General features: G+C 37.2%; 1 protein-coding gene across 4 annotated transcripts in view; it reads left to right on the forward strand.

Annotated features, from left to right (window-relative positions):
• The first annotated feature begins 6,560 nt into the window (after positions 1-6,560).
• The window catches only part of EED (embryonic ectoderm development), a 31,661-nt gene continuing 15,096 nt past the window's right edge, over positions 6,561-23,125 (forward strand). For 3 of the 4 annotated variants that reach the window (XM_014790391.2, XM_087433554.1, XM_004434080.3), the window contains exons 1-7: positions 6,561-6,702; positions 12,755-12,907; positions 14,673-14,765; positions 17,548-17,613; positions 18,664-18,789; positions 20,052-20,133; positions 22,912-23,003. In XM_014790391.2, coding sequence (XP_014645877.1) covers positions 6,589-6,702; positions 12,755-12,907; positions 14,673-14,765; positions 17,548-17,613; positions 18,664-18,789; positions 20,052-20,133; positions 22,912-23,003 — 726 coding nt within the window. In that variant the 5' untranslated portion in view covers positions 6,561-6,588. The remainder of the gene's footprint in view (positions 6,703-12,754; positions 12,908-14,672; positions 14,766-17,547; positions 17,614-18,663; positions 18,790-20,051; positions 20,134-22,911; positions 23,004-23,125) is intronic. The other variant, XM_087433555.1, reaches the window with a different exon arrangement.

Here is a 23,125-nt window from a genome sequence, read left to right on the forward strand (position 1 = left end):
AGCTAGAAATACTCATTTGGTTTATTTTTGTCTTCTCTTATCAGACTATAGAGGAGACACATGATGTCTTAGTCACTTTTGAATCCCCAGCACCTAGAAAGTGCCTGGAACATAGCAGATACTTAAAAAAATGTTCACTGAATGAATAGATAAATTTCTGATACTGTGTATAAGGCATTTCTGATGTTATCATCTAGACCAATGGTTCTCGAAGTATCTTTGCATCAGCAGCATGGGCATCACCTTGAGTTTGTTAGAAATGCACACGGAGGGGCCAGCCCAGTGGCATAGTGGTTAAGTTTGCATGCTCCGCTTTGGCGGCCCGGGGTTCGCAGGTTCGAATCCCCGGCGCAAACCGATGCACCGCTCATCAAGCCATGCTGTTGTGGCGTCCCATATACAAAATCGAGGAAGATGGGCACAGATGTTAGCTCGGAGCCAATCGTCCTCAGCACAAGGAGGAAGACTGGCAACAGATGTTAGCTCAGAGCCAGTCTTTCTCACACACAAAAAATAAATAAAATTTTAAAAAATTAAAAAAAAAAAGAAATGCACATGGAGGGGCCCCACCCAAACCCAGTGTATCAGAGTCTCTGGGGATGGGGCCCAGCAAACTGTGACTTAACAAGCTACCTGAGTGATTCTTAGGCCTGTTACAGTTTGAGAACCACTGATCTATACAGTATTTTTCTTTAAAGGTTAACACCATTTTATAAATCTCAATAACATTATGCTGAGCAAAAGAGCCAGAGACAAAAGAGCACGTACTGAATTATTCCATTTATTTGAAGTTCTAGAATAGGCAAAACTAATATAAGGTGAAAGAAACCAGAAGGGTGGTTGCCTGGTGGGGGGGTGGGGGGAGTGGTTTGAATGGAAAGAGGCATGAGGGAAATTTCGGAAGTGTTAGAAAGTTCTAACGATATCTTGATGGGATGTGCATTACAAGGGTGTATGCCTACATCAAAACTCATCAGACTGTATACTTAAGACCTGTGCATTTCACTGCATTTAAATGAAATAACAACAAAAAATTAAAATAAAGTAATGCCATTCTAATTCCTTCCATATAAGTCTTATCAGCAGGAAATATATTTTTACACAGCAATCTTAAGATGGTCTACAAGGTCCTACATCACCTGACCCCCTACCTTCTTTTCTAGCCTTACCTGTTACCATTGCTTCTGTCACTTTTTCAGTCCTTCACCAGCATTGATCTTTCAGTTTCCCAATGGCATATATTTCTATCCTATCCCAGGGCCTTTGCATGTGCTGTTACCACTCCCTAGAATGTTTCTCTTTCTTTCCTTTCACCTGTTTAACTCCCATTCTTCTTTCAGTTTTCATTCTTCATTTGTCCATCAGGGAAACCCTCTCAAATCTCACTCTATTATACGTGTCCACGGAACCTTTTGTGGGGCTGCTGTTTACACTTGTGCAGGTAGTTCATCTAAAAAAGTGTTCCTAGCTGAGGTGTTAGTGGCTGAAATCCAGTTTGTGCTCCACTCACAAAGCCTTACACATGGAGCAGGGCTGTGTCAACCTGGAAGAAGGGCTGCCTTTTTGTAACTCATCAAAGGCAGAATCTGCTTGCCAAGCTGTGCCTACTTTGGTTATTTCTGTCTATGGGGGTGCCTTTTCAAAAATAGCACAAAGATACCATATGGGCTAACAGCAGCCCTGGCCTTGTACTTCCCCTTCATAGTACTTACCACAGTTGTAATTTTACATTTGTTTGTGTGATTATTTGGTTAATGTTTGTTTCTTCCAGTAGACAGTAAGCTTTATGACAGTACAAAACTGTCTGGTTTTGCTTATTATCAAGTATTCCCAGCACCTAGAACAGTGCCTGGCACATAGTGGCACATAGTACTCAGTAAATATTTATTAAATGCATGAGATATTTTTTATTGCTGGAAGAATATTCGGCTTTTTGAAGGTAGAGACTGTGTCTTATTTTCCCATTTTATCTCCCCACTGATTACCATACTGCTTTGCACATAAATGGCATTCAGTAAATTTCTCCCGATTGATTTAAAAATGTTCAAAGAAGCCATATGATGTTCTGTTCATAGAAAACTGGATCTGCAAGCATATGATTGCACATTGCATGAGTGATGATGAACAGCTGCTATTTATGAAGCAGAAGAGAAAAAAATGTTGAATGAAGGAGAAATAACTTCAATTGAAATGGGAAGGATTTAATTTAGCTTTTGAAGCTCATTTCCTGATATGAAGCTTACAAGATACTAGAAGACAATACCAAGGGAGACTGTGAATTTTCTTTTCCTTTATAAATAAATGATCTTTGAAAATTTTCCAAGCTAGATCAACCACTTATTTAAAGGCTACAGGGTATTTCTGAATAGAGTTCTCAACAGGCTAATATGAGATAGATGTTTTTTTTTAAATAATGTTTTTTGAGCAGGATAATTTTACAGAAAAGTTGCAATGACAGTATAGAGAATTCCTGTACACTACTCACCCAGTACCCCTCATTGTTAACATCTTACATTACCACGGTACATTTGTCAAAATTAAGAAATTGAAATACATACATAACTATTAACTTAACTGCAGACTTTATTTGGATTTCCCCAGCTTCTCCAGTTACGTCCTCTTTCTGTCCCAGCGAGACAGCTTTTTGATGTTCTTCGGTAGTGCATAAAAGATTGTGTGGTCTAAAGATCAAGCTCTGTGAGTAAAATTACATAAATCTAGAGCTGCCTGGGTCCTTCATCTTGAGGCAAAAGTACTTTGTCTTTGCAGTCAATCAGACTTGAATGTCATTGCTAGCTCTGCCACTTTGAAGAGCTGTGTGTCTTTGGGCAAATCGTTTAATTACACTATGCCATAGTTTCCACATTCGTAAAATGTGGGTGGTAAAACCTCTCCAACTGTGATGTTTCCTGAAATCCTTCACAGTAGAATTCAGTGTTAAAAAAATGTACGATTTTAATAGGTAATTAGTCTTTTGTATTTATTAATACCATAAAGATAGGACTCTAACTGGAATACCTGTGATATTTTACATATATTAAATTAGAAGAGGGCTCAGAGGAGCCTGACTAAAGACTCTCTCCTTGACCAAACTTTAGTCAGGCTCCTCTAAGCTCTCTTCTCAACTAGGACTTGTACTTGGGCCCTGTCTTCAGCATGCCTACTCCAGTTGCAGCAAGAATTCAGCTAAGTCAGTTTAGAGAGAATCCCCCACCTTTGATATCTCATCGCCCTGGCAAGTTGGTTTTGGAAGAATCTCCCTATCCTTGATGTCTCCTCCAGTAAGTTTCCGTCCACCAACCCCCCTGTAGGGGAGGAAACTTTCTCCCTATCCTCCCAAGTTTGATAGCTGGGTCTATGAAATCAACTGACGACAGGCAGGTTAACAGGACAAAAGGTATACAAATTTATTAGTTTTTAATATTATGTGCTCAGGGGCATCACGGGGATAAAAAAAGTGAATACTCAAAAAAAGCAGTGAGATTTAAGAGCTTATACCATCTCAACAGGCAAAGAGGAAGGGGAAATGACTTTTTGGAAAGACGAATGGGCCTTGTGACAAAGTTTACTTGGGTGTGGTATCGACTTCTACTCTCCTTTTCTGTGATAAGAGTCAATCTTCTCTGGTTGATGGAAATCCTAGGGAGGGGATTTATGACAGTTGAGTTCCTTTTGGAGGATCTGTCTTTAGGCAGATAAGGAGAGTTCAGAGAAAGCGTTTTTCAAGTGCCTTCAGCTCAAAATAATCAACATACCAAAGTGGCATATCATGTAGCATGTCCTGAATTCCTTCATCCCCTACTCTGCTCCTTGATTATAAATCCCCAATTGTCCTTGCTGTATTTAGAGTTGAGCCCTATCTCTCTCTCCTAGTGCGATAGTCTTGACGTTTATTACAATACCCTGAATAAAATTCCATACTGTTTTAACAAGTGTCAGAATAACTTTTTAACATCAGTAATAATATTAACTAATTTCCATTTTATTATCCCTGACTCATCAGAAAAATTTTAAAAATATCCAAGTTTTAATAAAACTCTTTAAAAATATTTTTGCTTTGTTATGAATAACATGCATGCTGAAAGCATTTTCCTCCCATATGTGTCTTTTATCCGAATGTTCAGCACTTTTTAAATTTTATGACTAGAAATTGACTCCCACTTCCCAGCTCCTACTGATCCCAGACACACAGAGTAATTTGGATTGGTAATGCTTTAGTTGATTATCCTTTATTTGTAGGGCTATATTTCACAAATAGCTTCTCAACAGACAAGGGGAGTATGTTTGTCTCCGCCCATGAAAATGTCATACCAAAGCACATCTTACTTTCTCAGTGGCTGACTCCATACCAGTCTCATCTCTCTCTCCCAAGTGAGCAGTGCTTAGCAGTGCCTGGCACATCACAAGAGTTCCACAAATAACTGCAATCACTATTATTAGGACCTCAACTTTAATTTTTTTCAGCTTACTTATTTTTCTTGAATCTTCATTGCAAAAATCTCTTATTCTGCCCTGCCTTTGCTTTACTTTTCTCTTCTCGATTTCAACCAAGTTTTCTCTTTATCTCCAAAAGGAAGAGTGATTTGCAATCCACAGACAATGAAAAACATAATGATATTCTTTCTCTCTCTCTCTTTTTTATTTTTATTTTTTGTGAGGAAGATCAGCCTTGAGCTAACATCCATGCCAATCCTCCTCTTTTTGCTGAGGAAGACCGGCCCTGAGCTAATATCCATTGCCAATCTGCCTCCTTTTTTTTCCCTTTTTCTCCCGAAAGCCCCAGTAGATAGTTGTATGTCATAGTTGCACATCCTTCTAGGTGCTGTATGTGGGACGCCGCCTCAGCATGGCCGGAGAAGCAGCGTGTCAGTGCGTGCCTGGGATCAGAACCTGGGCCGCCAGCAGCGAAGCAGGCGCGCTTAACTGCTAAGCCACGGGGCGGCCCCAATATTCTTTCTCTTAAGGCATTATGCAGAAATAATTCAAGAGTGCTAGAATTTTACGGATGGGGCACCCTATACTAGTTATCCACTGGGCGATGAAATAAGGTCTATAAGAAAAAATATATAATATCAAGTAGGTGCTCAAGAAATGTTAGGTCCCTTCCTATCTCCTCATTTTTTAAAGACAAGGATAATGAGGCCCAGAAAGATAAGTAGTAACAACTGAGCGCTTAAAAAAAAAAAAGAAAGAGGAGGGGTACGGGAGACTGGCTTTTATTTCTTGTCATCATTCTCCTTTTCCTGCTGCTCATTCGGTTCTCTGGCTTAATGACCCATCCAACAAATCCACGAGGCTCATCAATGAATTTGGCACCCGTCAAGAGCACAAATATGGTAACACTTAAGAGAGAAATGTTTTGGTGAAGTACAATAGTTTTGTTGCCTTCTAAAATGTTACTGTATCTAAAATGTTAAAATATGTTGTATTTGTGGTCCAAAAAACATTGCCCATGGTTTAAGTCTCACAGTCTCATGCATAACTGGAGATGACTATTGATTTTTAGATCTTGGCATCATTCAGGGCCTTGACAATCCTTTAACAGCTAAAAAGAGCACTTGGGGCTGTAACTCAATGGAGTCTAGTATTATATTATAATTTTAGGATATTCCTACTTAAACCTGACCCAATATTGGCACCAACTGAGTGAGGATAATCATTCACCGCAATAGATATTCATCAGAATAAATATTCGTCAAGAATTTAGGACGCGTCCAGAGACCATGATTCGGCAGCGCTTTGAAATCCATCCTGAGCTACGGAAACCCTGTGGAACACTATTACCTGGTCCAGCAAACAGGATTTCGAAGAGGAGGGGCTTGGAGGAGGCGGGTCCGCACAACCCAGCGCGAGAATACGCCCCGGCGCATGCGCACCTCTTGGCGGGTAACTTCCATTTGCTAGATGGGGGAGGCAAGTGAGAAGCAGTCTGCAGTTTTTGAATTTCTATTCTCAACTGAAAATTAGATTGTGAACACTTCCATGAATGACGTGAGAGCGTTATCCTCCGAGTTCAAGATTAAGGACACTTGGCGTACACCGCTAAAGTAAGAGGTGACTTCTCGTATCTTCCCCCGTACCCTGGGACTTTGGTGGTCTAGTCCATTCCACAGACTTTCGAGTCCTTGCAGCGGGTCGGGGATCGAAGGATTGGGCCAATTGCGGCTGAAACGTCTTTTGAAGGAGGAAGGGGGTGAGGGGGCATCCCTTTGAGTTCCGCCTCTCCTTTTTCGAGACGGTAGTGGGGAAGGGGGACATAGGAAATACTGCCCTCGAAAGGCAACGATCACACCTCTCCGGGCAAATTGCCGGGAGGGCGGCGGGAAAAGGGCAAGACGGGAGCAGGGAAAGGAAAGGAGCCAGGAAGCTGCGCAGGAGGGCGCGCGCGCGCGCCCCTTTTTCAGCAGTGTGGCGGGGTCGCACGCACGCCCGCCTCGGCGGCTGGGCGCAGTTTGCGACAGTGGGGGGAGCGGTGGAGGTGGCGGCGGCAGTGGCAGCTTTGCGGCAAGCTCCGGCCGGGCTTGCTTGACGGCGGTGTGGCGGAGGCCCCGCCCTAGGCGGCAGGAACCTGGAGGGAGGCGGAGGAATATGTCCGAGAGGGAAGTGTCGACAGCGCCGGCGGGAACAGACATGCCTGCGGCCAAGAAGCAGAAGCTGAGCAGCGACGAGAACAGCAACCCGGACCTCTCTGGAGACGAGAATGTGAGTGCAGCCCTGAGCAGTCCGAACGGGACTCTGGAGTGAAACTTTTAAATTCTTTTTAAACTCTAGCCGCGGGGGCGGGCGGGCGGACGGCTGTGGGGGGAGGGAGAGGTGTCACTCTCTACTCAGGAAAACGCGGGCGTGGAGGAGAAAATCGAACTTGTCTATGCTGGGGCCGAGAGCAAGCAGAAGCTTGGCGAAGGAGAGTGGTTTAAGAGAGAGCATGGTGGGCAGAGGGTCCGAGGGGTCTGCTCTGAGACTCTTTTGCATGGACGGGGAGTGTTTGGGCCTTTGGGAGATTTGGGGAGAGTGCGGATCTGAGATTCCGGTAGTTTAAAGGCAAGTTGGAGGTTTTCCTGAGAAAGTTGGAAAGAGGGAACAGTGTATAAGGGACTCTATTAAAGGAATTTAGGGACTGTGCCACTCTTAGATCCTTATAGACTAAGACGGGAAGAGGAGATCTTCGACTTAAGGGATTTGAGTGACTCTTTTAAAGGGATTTTTATGTCTGCTCCTGTCCTGTCCGTGTAGATGGGTGTGCCTGACAGTCGGCTTTTCTTCAGGAGGAGGAGAATTGAGAGGGTCGTCTTCTGACTTGGAGGGGGAACCACCCTTGAGGAAGGAATGAGAAGGGACGGTTACTTCTTTAAAAGTTTTTACTAAGATAAAGGGGACGACCTGGAAGATTTTAGGCAGCAGTGGTAAAGGCACATGTCTTTAGGTGCGGGCTCCCGGCCCCGCAGGTGTAAGGTGTTTTGGAATCATATTTTTTAACAGCTCGGAAATGGATCTCGGTAATCATCTAGTCCCAATAGTTGACCCAACTGTTTAGGTGAGTCGCCAGTAATAACCGAATTGACATTGATTTTAATTCAGTTTCATGCTTTTGGTTTGTATCCAGTAAGGTCAGCAAAATGTCTTGACAGTTCATTCAAAGATATTACTCCAAAATGTGAACCCCTTTCTAGAATACATGGCAATAACATCTGAATAGCTTTTAAAAATCTTTAAAGGGTTGTAGGAGGGTGGTGTAAGTTCTTCATTTTCTCAATTTGGTTAGTTTTAGAAATAAATGTTACGTCTTACACACCCAGTTCCTAAATTCTACATCACTGACTGAAGCATATATATGGCCTGGTGTTACGACCAAAATTTTCACTGAAGAGATGGGAAAGAATTCTTTTGGCAGATAGAAGAAATATATTTTGAGAATTGTCAGTTTGTGGGATTTGGACTTGAAATTTCTGGAAAGCTTAGGTGTTGAATGTTACTTAAAATCTTTTTTTCCTGGTTGTGCTTCCCAATCTTATATACTGGGATCTAACGTTTTTGACCCTCTTCATTGCAGTCCTTGGAGCCTGTTGTATTTCTGCCTTTTTTTTTTTTTCAATTTCTCTAGGCGAATTAGGTTAGTGATTAGGAGCACTGACTGGATCCACATGTTAGGTTAAAATCCCCTCTCTATTACTTACTGGTTGCTTGACCTTGAGCAAGGTACTTAAATCTAGTTGCCTCAGTTTCTTAAAAATGGGGATAATAATGGTATATTTGTGAGTATTAAATGAGATAACATAGGTAAAGTGCTTAAAAGAGTGCCTGCCACATAATAAGTACTATACAAGTGTTATTTAATTACTGTTATTTTGTTGTCCCCCCCCAGTTTTGTTGAGAAATAATTGACATACATCACTGTATAAATTTAAGGTATATAGCATGATAGTTTGATTTACATATATTGTAGAATGATTACAATACATTTAATTAACATCCATCATCGCATATAGATACAGTAAAAAGAAAAAAAAAATTTCTTCTTGTGATGAGAACTCTTAGGATTTACTCCAGCAACTTTCCTATATATCATACAGTAGTGTTAACTATAGTCATGTTGTACATTATATCCATAGAGCCTATTTGTCTTATAACTGGAAGTTTGTACCTTTTGACCCACCTTCCTCCAATCCCCGGCACCACCCTCCCCCCCTGCCCTGGTAACCACAAATATAATCTCTTTTTCTGTGAGTTTGGTGGAGTTTTTTGCTTTTGTTTTTTAAATTCAACGTACAAATGAGATCATATGGTATTTGTCTTTCTCTGTCTTATTTCACTTAGCAGAATGCCTTTGAGGTCCATCCATGTTGTCGCAAATAGTAAGATTTCCTCATTTTTTATGGCTGAATAATATTTCATTGTGTATATATGCCGCAACTTCTTTATCCATTCACCCATTGATGGACACTTAGGTTGTTTCCATGTCTTGGCTGTTGTAACTAATGTTGCTGTGAACGTGGGGGTGCAGATATCTTTTGAGTTAGTGTTTTTGTTTCCTTTGGATGTATTCCCAGCAGTGGAATTGCTGGATCGTATGGTAGTTCTATTTTTAATTTTTTGAAGAACCTCCATACTGTTTTCCATAGTGGCTGTACCAATTTACAATTCCACCAGCAGTGCACTAGGGTTCTCTTTCTCCACATCCAAGCCAACATTTGTTATCTCTTGTCTTTTTGACGATGTATTACTTATTTTGAGATCACATAGTATAGACTTATGTGTCTGGACCTTCCATATACTAAATAGTCAGGCAGAAGAGTAAATGAAAATGTCAATAACCTATTTTAACCTATTTTGACTGAGGAAAATTTCAGAGGACCACATAAATTGAAAGCTTATATTCTTTTTGTGGACATTTGGGGAATATACTCTTTGGAGCATTCTAAAGCTGTTCAGAACCAAATGATTGGATTAATCCTTTTGGTTCCTCCATTTGGATAAGGACTTTTAACTGTTTTTGTGCCTTGGACACCTGAATGAATCCTGTGATGCCTTCTCAGAATAACATTTTTAAATGTGTAAAATACAATATATAAGGTTACAAACAAAATCAATGATAAAATTATAAAATGTTATAGAAATATTTTAAAAACAAATTTGAGATTTGTTTTAATAAATAAAGTGCTTTAAAGTGTTTAAATAAAGTGCTTCTTGATTAGCATATGAAGTAACTAGATCTTGCATCGGGTCTGATAATAATGATGGGCACAGACAATTTTTCGACATCTGCAACAGCTATAATATAATATAAAATATCTGATTTTTAGTGGTGAGAAAGTCATAGCCGCAGTAACATTAGCATGTTTATTACCTGCATTATAATAGAAGGAAATGCTAAATTTCAGTTTAAGATGGTGAAAATTAAGATGCAACTTTATTTTATTGTTTTTGCCATTTACCTTCACAAGCCCTCTGAATTCCATCCAAGGACCCCAGATCCTGGGACGTAGGTTAGGGGAAGCAGTAACGGAAGGGAGTAGAGAATGCTATAAAAAGAGCTAACAAAGGCAGTGGTTTTTCTTTTGAAGGAGCAAATAATGACAAGAAGCCCAAAAGCAAGTGGAGAAAAATGTGTTTTTGAGTTGGAGTTAAGGTAACCTGAGCAGTTGCTACTGTTAAAGTGAATCAAAGAATTGAAAGGACATATTTTAAGTTCATTGTGTATGTATCTGCCATTTTATTGAACTTTTTAAGATCATATGACTGCAGAGTATTTAGCTTCTGGAAGAGTAGTAATAGTTGCCTGGTAGTAAGATCAGAGGGCTGAGTCTGGAGACTTGTCTTTTGCTTAAATAACCTGTGGCAAGATAAAGGGACAGATTACTGCTTCTGGTTTTTTGTTGGGCAAATGAAGATGGTAGTGCCCTATCTGTTGCACAGTATCATTCTATACTTGGAGGACAGGCCAAGGTGTAAATTAGCCTATACACATATTAGACACTCAGCAAAGGCTTGGTTTAAGTGTTGAGACTGTATTGCATTTCCATTTGATTCCATCTTGATTTGCCTTTGAAGGAGATGGGTAAATTAAGTGGTCACGAGTTAAAAAAAAAAAAAAAAGGCAATGTATCCTGTTATTGACAATGTTTTGTGTGGCTTCTTGATTAGAAGTTGAATTTTTAGCCAGAATGTAAAGAAGCTGGTGAATAAATGTCTAATAGTTTTATTATTTCATTTCTCTAGTGTTAAAAGATAATTTTCAGAAAAAGGTAAGTGAACACGTTAAAAAATTTATTCATATGAGGGAACTGGGCAAATGTAAGTCAAATAGTACAGATTTATATGGATTAAAGGAATGTAGATATGAAATTGCAAATGGAGGCAAAAACTTTTCCAGAGTGGAAGGGAAGACATTTTAAACCTCTACCTTTAGAGAAAGAATTTGCCAACTATCAGTTATCTACAGCTTAACAAGAGATGGAAGATTGTTCAGAGGCAAAGAAGAGGGCTAGAATCTGACAACAGGGAAGGGTGTGCAATAGATAATGCATAGTTTTCCATTGAAACACAAAATTGTTTTCTACAGTAGATTTTTAACTGTGTAAATATGACTGAAAGGTGGGGAGAAAATAGGAAGAGGTAAGAACAGTGATTTCAACCTAGGAACTGAACTTTATTATTTTACCTTTTCCATCTCTGTAAAAGGCTGAGTATGTTTACTTTTTTTTTTTTTTTTTTGGTGTGTGTGTGTGTGTGAGGAGATCAGCCCTGTGCTAACATCTGCCAATCCTCCTCTTTTTTCTTTTTGCTGAGGAAGACTGGCCCTGGGCTAACATCCGTGCCCACCTTCCTCCACTTTATATGGGACGCCACCACAGCATGGCTTGCCAAGCAGTGCGTCGGTGCGCGCTCGGGATCCGAACCGGCGAACCCCCGGCCACCGCAGCAGAGCACACGCACTTAACCGCTTGCGCCACCGGGCCAGCCCCTGAGTATGTTTACTTTAAATTATAATTCAGATATTTATTGAGCACCTACTGTGTGCCAGCTATCCATTTCATTTCTTTTTTCACCTAGATAATCAGTATATTTCAGAATAATTCATGTATTTTTTTAAAAAAGCATTTCATTTTGGTAGGAACCATTTGAAGTTTTGAAAATCATCCCTAAGAACTACTGTATAATAGCATATTAAGTGAATTAATATGAATTTTTTATATGCTTTTTGACACCGTAGTTAATTTTTAACCGTCTGTAATGTCATAAAACCAGCTTTAGAAAGCAATAACTTAAAAATATCTCCTAAGGCAGTGATTCTTAGACTGTTCTGATGGATGTTAATAGGCACTCCCTCTGTGAAAAAAGGCTTCCTCTGGAATGAATTTAGGAACTGCTGCCGTAAGGTGATAGGTTTAAATAAATCTCTTTATTCCAAAGAATACATTGGAATATGTAATCACAGGCAGTAGTGAAATCCTCTTTTGAGATTAGATGGCCATTTATATATCTTGTGGACTGGAGAGAGGGTATAAATTAGGTGAATTTTCAAGGTTTCCTGCAGTCATTTCTACATTTGGAAGGATTTTACTATATTTTCTGGAGTTCGAATATATGAATATTGTTATTAGAGATATGAGTCAAATTTCACTTGTACATAAAAGCACAGAATATGTAGGACTTCCTAAAAATTCTCAATGATTTAAGTGTTATTAATAAGCAGAATTTGAATGATAACAGGATTTTCAGAAATTATATCTAAAGTAGGAAGCACTCCAGCCTCAAACGGCCACCCACCCCATGGTCCAAACTGAGCAGCAGTCAAATAAATTATGAAGTGGTGTAATTCAGTCAGATTTAGAGTACAGCTTTTGGGTTTGAATCCCAGCAACCCTAACCAGGAGACCACTTAGGCTCTCTAAGCAACACTTCCTTATCTAACAGTACCTTCTGTGAGGAGCTGGAAAGATGAAATGAGCCAATGTATTGAAGTGGCTGGCACAGACCAGTGCTGTGTTATTTAATGGCAATGTTATTCTTAGCATTATCATTCTGATTAGGTTTTTTTTGGTTTATATTTTTGCTGAAATATCAAATATTCACAAATTCTAATGCGTAGTTGGTTTGCTTTTTATACTCATTTGGAGGCAGGAATAAATTTTTTCATTTCTTGCATAATTTATTAATTCCTTTAGGTAAATCAGCAGTTACCCAGTACAAATTTATTTGCTGCTAAGTACAATATTGCTGTTTCATATAATTTTTCCTAATTTACTGCCTACAGGACGATGCTGTCAGTATAGAAAGTGGTACAAACACTGAACGCCCTGATACACCTACAAATACGCCAAATGCACCTGGAAGGAAAAGTTGGGGGAAGGGAAAATGGAAGTCAAAGAAATGCAAATATTCTTTCAAATGTGTAAATAGTCTCAAGGTATGTGCAGAGAGAGAGATCCTGTGGGCTGAATGCTAGGCTTCAGAATTATTTCTCAGTGGTAAACATTTTATGCTCTAAATGCTCTGTCAAGTTTAAAATATTTTAAAATTACAGTATTTTGAAGTTTTCTTTGTATCGCTGACTGCATAATTATTGTAATGCAGCCCATGTTTATTTAGCTTTTTTCTTTTAATTTAAATGAGTAACACTTAGTACACAGGCTGGTTTTTCTTTATTGTTTGTATTCAAATAAAAAATTTGGGGAGATGTTACTCTTCATATTTTGGTAAAACTTAAAAAAATAAGCCACTTCCTGGTACCTGTTATTAAAAAGAACTGAATGTGACCCATTAACTTTGAGTCAGCGTAAATTGAAACAGATGTCTTACTTTGTGCTGTTTTTAAAAATTTAACTCTAATCCTTTGTTCTATTTGTAATTGTTTTTTAAGAAAAAGTGTAAATGAAAATATTTTTTTAAATATTCAATATTTGGGGAAAAGAAGGGGTTGGAGTTATTTAAATTACTGCTTCCTCAATAGTATTTTTATTTATAAAACTGATTACTGATTTTTATTTAAAACATTTTCTTTACATATATTTATTTTCTATTTTTTAAATTTGGGGATATTTTTTCTATACTGAGCAAAAATATGCATTATCTTATACATATGTAAGTTAGAATCTTTTCTAAATATCTAAATATACATGTAAAGTCTTCAGAAAGCATAAGAAGCTATGGCTGTATGGAAATTTTCCTGTCTAGCAAAATTCATTGCTCAGTGTGTCAAATTATACTCTCTTAAAAGGAGGGAAATCTCAATATATTTTAAAAAAAAGCAAAGTGTCCGTTATAGTTTCATGTTAATATTTAATTATATTAACTTATTTTTAGGTAGTGTATCTGAAAGGTGGTTTTAACTGCCATTTAAATATTTTGGTTAAATATTTCAAAAGCCTAAAGCTGTGGCTTTTCAAAGGATAAGAAATGAAAGTTATACTTTAAAAGTGAAAACAGTGCCTTAAAGTGAATACGAAAGTTACTGTTAAATGCTAGGAGATTGCCAGTAAAATCCCAAGGCTGAAAAATAACTTTGTGTACAAAAGTGAATACTTGTTTTTTACCTACCTCCATATAGCCTTTTGGGAACTGTGATGTTATAGTCCATTGCCTCCCCTGGTCCCCACTATTCAGGTATTCTTGTTCATTATAACACTTCTTGGTATGCTTTTCTTTTGGGACCCAAACTCACGTTTATTTAAAATTGTTTCTATAGGACTAATAGAAGGCAATGATTTGGATGGATCTGTTAAGCTTCACTTTAGAAGGGAAAAATAAAACCTAATAAAATTTAGTGAGTGCCAGAGAAGCTGTATTAACTCTTAGGTCATTTGTTAGTTTCCTGTTTCAGAAAAATAAATTGTATCTTTATGTCCCAATAGATTAAATGCATCTGCAACAATTATCCAGTTGATTTTGATTTGAAGAATATGGTTGTGTTTAAGAAAATAGAAGGCAAATATCAAAGTATTTTCATAGATAAGTGCTTGTTACCTAACCTCGGATTTAACTCTTTGTTATAAAACTTGATCATGCACCAAGATTTTAAAATGTGAAAACTGGACTAATAGATTACTTTTATATATGATATATGAAATAGCAGCTGCATTTTGGAAAAAAGCTGTAAGGGGGATGGTCAGTTTACTGCCATTTTTTGGTTTCTAAAATATATTAATTTTTCTTATTTCATGGTTATTTTATAGGAAGATCATAATCAACCATTGTTTGGAGTTCAGTTTAACTGGCACAGTAAAGAAGGAGATCCATTAGTGTTTGCAACTGTAGGAAGCAACAGAGTGAGTGTTAAGGGGTCTCTTGGACATTTGGCTTGATTATCAGACTCTGGTGTTAATATAATATTGAAATGTAATGATTTTGAAGTAAATTTTGTATAGCTGGTTTAGCAGTATTCTTTATGTGAAAGTGAAGCATTCTAGAAAGTGTCAAATTAAAACTAGTACTCATGACTGAAAATACATCTTTATTTCATATATTACTCCCAATTGTTCACAAAACAGGTTTCTTTTTTATATTTTGTCTTTATAAATATTTTGTTTAGAGTGGTTGAAAGAACTGTCTTTACTCTTTTGGGAAGTGATTTTAATAATTGTTTATCGTTCAAATTAGGATAAGAAGTCTGTGATTTCTTAAAACTGATAGACATAATTAGTGGCTCTCTATAAATGCAAAGCATAAGTGGATTTATATAATAATTATTGAAAGTATTTTAATTATTTGCAATAAACATTTGGTTGATTTGTTTTTATTTAAGGAAGCCAAAACATCTTAAATTGGGAGAAGTGCATGGAAAAAACCATGCTGAGCACGTTTTAAGGTCAACCATTATTTTTCTTTTTAAAAGAGGAGGATTGCAAAGACTTATTTATTCATTGCATTCACTTCTAAATAAATGGAGAACAGGAAGATATTCCCTAGTGCTTTCCGGGGAGTCTGAGGAGTTTTCTATTAAATTGAAATCACCTGAGGGAAAACTTGTCCTTTAAGTCTTTATTAGCTAACATTCTGGTTATTTGTTAATACTGTACTAGGAGTTATGAGGAATAATAACATAGAAATAGATTGGTGTATTTGGGAAAGAAAGATCGAGGAAACAGACTAATTGGATATGGGTTGGCAACAAATACAAGTCACTTCCTCTACCATTAGCCCAAAAGGAGAAGAGGGGTGAATCTGAGAGATGTTCCGCAAGTTGTTATTTGAATTGAGTAAAATAAAATTTTATGCTTCTTTAGTAATTGTGCCAAGCCTCTTAGAGAAATAAAAGAACATGATTTTTAATGCACACAGTTTCCTATATTTGTTTTTTATTACTTAGTGTTGGTATTCTTCTGTTCTCAATCAAAATTAACTTGATAACAAGGGAGTTGTCAGCTCAGTATTTTTCAGACATCAGCATATTTCCAAGCTTTTTTCTTTTAAAAGTTTGAGAATCATACAAACACACATGCATCCATTCTGGCCTAGATCCTTCCTATTCCTGTTATCTAAAAAGTAATATTTGGCTTTAGGTAATTTCCTGGAAGTCTTTAAGGAAGTTTAATTACATTCAAGGTTCTGGTGCTTTTACTAGTTGTTGAAATTCTGAAAATTTGAAACTTGCTACTGAAGTTGAGAACATGGGATAACAGCTTTTTTAGCTGTTCAGCCAAATGTAGGTTGTGATAGGTAGCCTGCTTATAGTTGTCTAGTTCCTACATTCTTTGAAAATAGCAATTCAGAGGGAAAGTGATGTAGTTTCAAGAAAAGATTAAGGTTATTTTTTTCTAGTTGGGAACATAGTCCATTAATTAATTTGAATCCACTTTAAAGACATCACTGTAAACCTAAGGTTATACTTCACTAACTTGGCCTTGATAGCACCAGAATTGGTGTAATTTGTGCTCCAGTATGCTTATTTTACTCTTCCAGGCTTTCTAACAAAAAGAATCTCTATTCTCATTTAAAATGACATTAAGGGTGTCATATAGTTTATTGAATTATAAAAATATCTGCTGTTTGGGGGCCGGCCCAGTGGCGCAAGCGGTTAAGTGCGCGCGCTCCGCTGCGGCGGCCCGGGGTTCGCTGGTTCGGATCCCGGGCGCGTACCGACGCACTGCTTGGCAAGCCATGCTGTGGCAGCGTCCCATATAAAGCGGAGGAAGATGGGCACAGATGTTAGCCCAGGGCCGTCTTCCTCAGCACAAAAAGAGGAGGATTGGTGGATGTTAGCACAGGGCTGATCTCCTCACAAAAAAAAAAAAAAAAAAAAAAGATCTGCTGTTTGAACTTCTTTAAGAAGAGAAAGAAAAAACAAAACATCTCCTAGGGCATAACCTAGTTAGCAGCCGTATAAGGAATATTTTTTTAGAATATTAATGTAGAGGAGGCTTTTTAATTAATTTAATAGGCAGTGATAGATGATTTTCAGGATCTTTTATAGAGTTCTTATATAGTCTTATTAAAAATTAATAACAGATTATTGCTAACATGACTATAAGCTATAAGAAAAATGGAAAGAAATTTATAAAAAAGTTTAGTACTGTAGTATTACAGAATTGTATATAGTGTATATATTAATTTTAGAATATGTGACAAATGAAAAGGGCCACTGTACATCAGAGAGTTAACATTTGGTGAGCTGTGTCCATGAGAAAATCATCATTAGGAAAATTATAGATTTTCTTAAATGTAATTAATATGTAAATGCTCTAAAACTATGCAGAGACTTTAAGAACTTAATTAAAAGATGATAAACCACAATCTTAGGAAGTAGTTATGCTTCATTTTGAGGTATTCAACTTTATTCACTTTGAAGAGTTGGTACAATTATATGGATGAGCTATAAGTTAAAAACATTGAAATAGAAACCATTATTATTACTACAATATTTAATATACTCTGGAAATTATGTAGTACATTAGGCTTTATAATGGCTTCCTTAAGTTTAAAAGAGCTATTTTAAAGCAATGGTTTCTGTAGAATCTTTAAGATACATTTGTGACTAAAATACGTTTAAAAGCTGAAGAGAGTGTGTTTCTATATTTGTGATAAAATTGACTGTATTTTTGTTTTCATTAGGTTACCTTATATGAATGTCACTCACAAGGAGAAATCCGGTTGTTGCAATCTTATGTGGATGCTGATGTATCCTTTCCTGGGTTTTTAATATCTTTGGCTAAAGAAATTGATTTTCAATAAGTACACTGAAACTTTTCTAAATTAATTAGTTCCCTAAAGTTATATTGTTCTTTCTTACCTCTAACAGTGCTCTTCCTTCACTATCACCCAAGAGATTCCTGGTATCTAATTTATCTTTTTTTCATCCTTAGAAATCCATTGTAGGGTGGATATGAGGGGAAGGAGGGTGCAGGTGGCTGGAGATGAGCATTGACAATCCTGTAATAGAAAATGATAGCAGAGAGTAGCTAAAACCTCCTGCTTCTTTGACTTTGCTTAGAATTATAACATTTCAGGGGTTATATTGATAAACTTGGGTTGATCAGAAGCTGTGACTGGCAGTCAGACCAAGTATTTGATCTACAAAGCCTATAGGGAAAAAATAAACGTATTCAGTTTGTTTAGGAAATAAAATATTGCAAACCATGAGTTCATAAAAAAAAAGAAAGATTTAAAAAGCCAAAGGGTTGTACAATAGTCAAACCTTGGTGGTAAGATCCATTTGAAAAACTTAGCAAACAAAAAAAGACAAGGACCTTCAGTCTTCCCTAGATGATACGGAAAGAAGTGACCTGTAGCCATATTGGGAAGGTCTCACACAGGAAAAGGTGGAAAACTGAATAGTTATTCATCTTTATCTAGAGGTGCATAGAATTATTGGGATAGAGCAAACTATAGCACGTGGGGCTGGCCACCTCTCTTTGTAAATAAAGTTTTGTTGGAACACAGCCATGCTCATTTATTTACATATTGTCTGTGGCTGCTTTCAATAACAGAGTCGAGTAGTTCTGCAAACAGCTAAATAGTAATCAAAATTGAGTGGAAGGAATGGTTTTGTTTGATCATTTGGTATAGACTTTAGACCTAAAATCTCCACTGTTTAAATCTGGTAGTATAAAGAGAAATGAAAACTTCTTTGTCAAAAACTTTGGTAGTACTTTGGAGGTTTCCATGTATTGTAATTGTTGAGGTGTTTACTTTTCAAAAACATTATATTTCTTAACTGGCATTTCTTAGGCTGATGAGAACTTCTACACTTGTGCATGGACGTATGATAGCAATACAAGCCATCCTCTGCTAGCTGTGGCTGGATCTAGAGGCATAATTAGGATAATTAATCCCATAACAATGCAGTGCATAAAGGTGGGTTTTCTGGTTAAGTTGTAGACTTGCGTTTTTTTGTGTGTGAGGATGATTAGCCCTGAGTTAACATCTGTTGCCAGTCCTTCTCTTTTTGCTGAGCAAGATTGGCCCTGGGCTAACATCTGTGCCCATCGTCCTCTATATTATGTGGGATGCCTGCCACACCATGTGGGATGCCTGCAACACCATGGCTTGATAAGCGGTGTATAGGTCTGTGCCCGGGATACGAACCCATGAACCCTGGACTGCTGAAGCAGAGCTTGCGAACTTAACCACTACACCACTGGGCCGGCCCCAACTTGCTTTTTTTTTTTGAATGCACACCTGTGAAACCTGTCAAGTTGAATTTAAAACTAATGGAATCAATGTCTGTACAATCTCTAATTTGATTTGTACTTGGTTATTTCTTCCTTTAGACAAGTCTTTTGAGACCTTTGTCACATTTGGGTAATGCAAATTAAGGAATAAGTTGGAATATTTTATTATTTGCAATATCCTCTTTTTAAATCATTTCCTTCCTCCTTACCTTATTCTTTTTTTTTTTTTTTCTGTGAGGAAGATCAGCCCTGAGCTAACATCTGTACTAATCCTCCTCTTTTTGCTGAGGAAGACCGGCTCTGAGCTAACATCTATTGCCAATCCTCCTCCTTTTTTTTTCTCCCCAAAGCCCCAGTTCATAGTTGTATGTCATAGTTGCACATCGTTCTAGTTGCTGTATGTGGGACGCGGCCTCAGCACGGCCGGACAAGTGGTGCGTCGGTGCGTGCCCAGGATCCGAACCTGGGCCGCCAGTAGCCGAGCATGCGCACTTAACCACTAAGCCACGGGGCCGGCCCCTCCTTACCTTATTCTGAGAGGCTCTAAATGAACAATAACAGAAAAGTGAGTCCATTTACCGAGATACCCTAACTTAGAGTGAAGGGTACCTCCTAAAGAACTGAAAGGTGAAGCTTTGGAGGTTGATACTAAGAGAAACTTTACAAATCACTGTAAATCAGAAGTTTTAAACACTGGGGGCACATTAGAATCACCCAAGGATCTTTTAAATCCTTGCCATGTCTCAGCTAATCCAGTCAAATCAGAATATCTGCAGATGGGACTTGAGCATCTTTTTTTCTTCAAGTTTGTTGGTTGATTTTAATATGCAGCCAAAGTTGAGAACCACTACTTTAAGTGAAACTCTTTTTCCATTCTCTTAAGATCGATGAAAAAGAACTTATTGATTTTTATATGAAAGTTGAAATGTTTTAAATTTATTGTAGCACTATGTTGGCCATGGAAATGCTATCAATGAACTGAAATTCCATCCAAGAGATCCAAATCTTCTCTTGTCAGTAAGTAAAGGTAAGACAAGCAAATGTTTCTTTAGTCCTGTTTATTTGGGAATAAATATTTTTTTTTTTTAAGGGACAAACTGTTCTAAGGAAAAAAGCCAAATTTAAAAAGAATTTGTAATAGTAAGTTTTAGTAGAAAAATCTCAGGCTACATTAGCATCCCCAGACCAAGAATTGGGGAAAGGGACCTTGAAATACACTGTTAACATCAGACATAAATAAAATAATTGGTACTGAGGATTAGGTATTTGCTACCCTTCTTATTTACCACATTGCATTTTGATAGTTGTAGAACTTTATCCTCAATTGAATTATTATATTAGTCTTCATTAATTTTAAGTGGCAGATCACCAAAGTTAGGACATTTTTAAGAGTTTCTAAGATAGTTTTGCAAACAGTCCTATCACTCTGTCCAATCATATAATAAGAAATAATGCATCTGAAAATCCATATTACTTTTTTATATATATAAAAAAAGCTTTGTTTTATAAAGGATTTCCTATAGAATTCCTGAAAATGCTAAGTTCTCCAGCATAAGCTCTTTGAAACATTTCCTGTACTTATAAAAGAAAGCATTGCCTTGCTCCATGTGCCTGTATTGGCGTTATAAGTTTATTCTGGTTCAGACAGGCCTCTTAATCCTTCTTAATCATTTCTGAGCTCTCTGAAATGAGTTGGGTTGTTCTTATTTCTACAGTCTGTTCTTGATCGCCTTTCTCTTTTCATTTCTACATTATTATCTAGTCAAGTTTATTCTTAAAGGCTTGTCAAACTTAACAGCCTTCCCCCACAATCTGCTCATATTAAAAGATGTCTTCAAATTAAAACTCATATGAAAATGCTTCAGTATGATTTTTCTTGAACTACCAAGGATTAAGTTTGGAAATGGACACCTAAGAAGAGCTGATAACTTTGTCTTTTCTTTTTTTTTTTAAACAGTTTTATTTATTTATTTTTTGTGTGTGTGAGGAAGCTCAGCCCTGAGCTAACATCCATGCTAATCTTCCTCTTTTTGCTGAGGAAGACCGGCTCTGAGTTAACATCTATTGCCAATCCTCTTCCTTTTTTTTTTTCCCCAAAGCCCCAGTTCATAGTTGTATGTCATAGTTGCACATCCTTCTAGTTGCTGTATGTGGGAAGCGGCCTCAGCATGGCTGGAGAAGCGGTGCGTCGCTGCGCGCCCGGGATCCAAACCCGGGCCGCCAGTAGCGGAGCGCGTGCGCTTAATTGCTAAGCCATGGGGCCGGCGCTGTCTTTTCTCTTGATAACAGTACCTGGGCTCAGGTATTTCTTTACAAGTGATTAGGCCATAATGCCTCACTTGTTCTAAATATCACAACTTTTTAGCCCTGCTCTTCCCCCATTGTGTCAGTAAGAGCATTTTTTTAAGTCAGTTTTTCAAAATGAATAAGAATTTTGCTGCATACATTACCATCAAGAAGGTGAAAAGACAACCTATAGAATAGGAAAAAATATTTGCAAGTCACATATCTAATAAGGAACTTGTATCAAGAGCTCTTACTGTTCAACAATAAAAAGACAACCCAACTAAAAAATGGGTAGAGGTTTTGAATAGACATCTTTCCAAAGAACATACACAAATGTCCAATGAGCACACGAAAAAGCGCTCAGTATCGTTAATCATGGAAATGCAAATCAAAAAGACGATGAGATACCACTTCGCACCTACTAGGATGGCTATAAGAAAAAAGACAATAACTTACATGTTGACTAGGATGTGGAGAAATTGGAACCTCCTCATACATTGCTGGTGGGAATGTAAAATGTGGCCATATTGAAAAACAGTCTGGCAGTTCTCAAAAAGTTAAACAGAATTACCATTCCTAGGTATGTGTGTATATATATGTATATACATTATTATATATTATATATATAATACATATTATATATTATATATATTATATATATAATACATATTATATATTATATATATTATATATATATTATATATATAATATATATATAATATATATATATTATATATGTAAGAGAAATGAAAACAGATGTCCACAGAAAAGCTTGTATACGGTTGGAGTCAGGAAGTCATTTTCATGGTGATGTTAATTCCCACTGCTAACATATTTATTACTGCCTCTTAGTGTTACCTATGTAATATGTTAATATTCTTGTACAGTACATTGTTATATTTCAAGCTGTACATGGCATTTTTTGTGTTTATTAATATTGCTGTACATTATTTTGTTGCTAATGTTTAATGGAAAATGAGATTGCTCAAATTACATTTACATAACTTTTAAAAGGTCTAGTAATACTGTAAAATATATCATGCTGAATATAGTTTTCAGTCCTGTTTTGGGTTTACAGTGGAAATCTTATAATTCTAATCAGTCCCCTTCCATTTATAAATGTGGATATGGTGGAGGAAGAGCTAGTATCTTGTTCTGTGGCATAATGTAAAACTTATTTATGTCAGATTCTTAAGTATTTATTTTCTTATCTCAAAACCATATCTCCGTCAAATTAGGATGTTATTTGAAGGAAATTATTTGAGGTAAATAAGCTAAAAATATTTTTAAGGCCACATAAATATTTATTTCTGATCTTGCAAGTTTGAGCTCTGGTTAAATCTACACGATGCAAATATTTTAAGTTGCTATAAAATATGGATTCCATGCTTAGTCTTTACCGTACATAACTTAAGTCTGAATTTTTGTAATTTTTACTTCTTTAAAGAGGTTTTGAAGGTCCACGGTAAATTTTACAAACGATAAAAGATCATCTTAATTTTTTTTATATCTATACCAGATCATGCTTTACGATTGTGGAATATTCAAACGGACACTCTAGTGGCAATATTTGGAGGCGTAGAAGGTCACAGAGACGAAGTTCTAAGTGCTGTAAGTTGAAGCTGCAGGGCAGTGACCTTCAGGTGTACATGGCTGTGAATAATCCCCATGGAACTCTTTCCTCATAAGAGAGCACATGGTTTGTTTCATGTAGCCTGCTAGGCAGTCATTTC

This window comes from Ceratotherium simum, chromosome 7 (assembly GCF_057802395.1).
Source record: "Ceratotherium simum simum isolate JZ-2026a chromosome 7, ASM5780239v1, whole genome shotgun sequence".
NCBI classification, from domain to species: domain Eukaryota; kingdom Metazoa; phylum Chordata; class Mammalia; order Perissodactyla; family Rhinocerotidae; genus Ceratotherium; species Ceratotherium simum.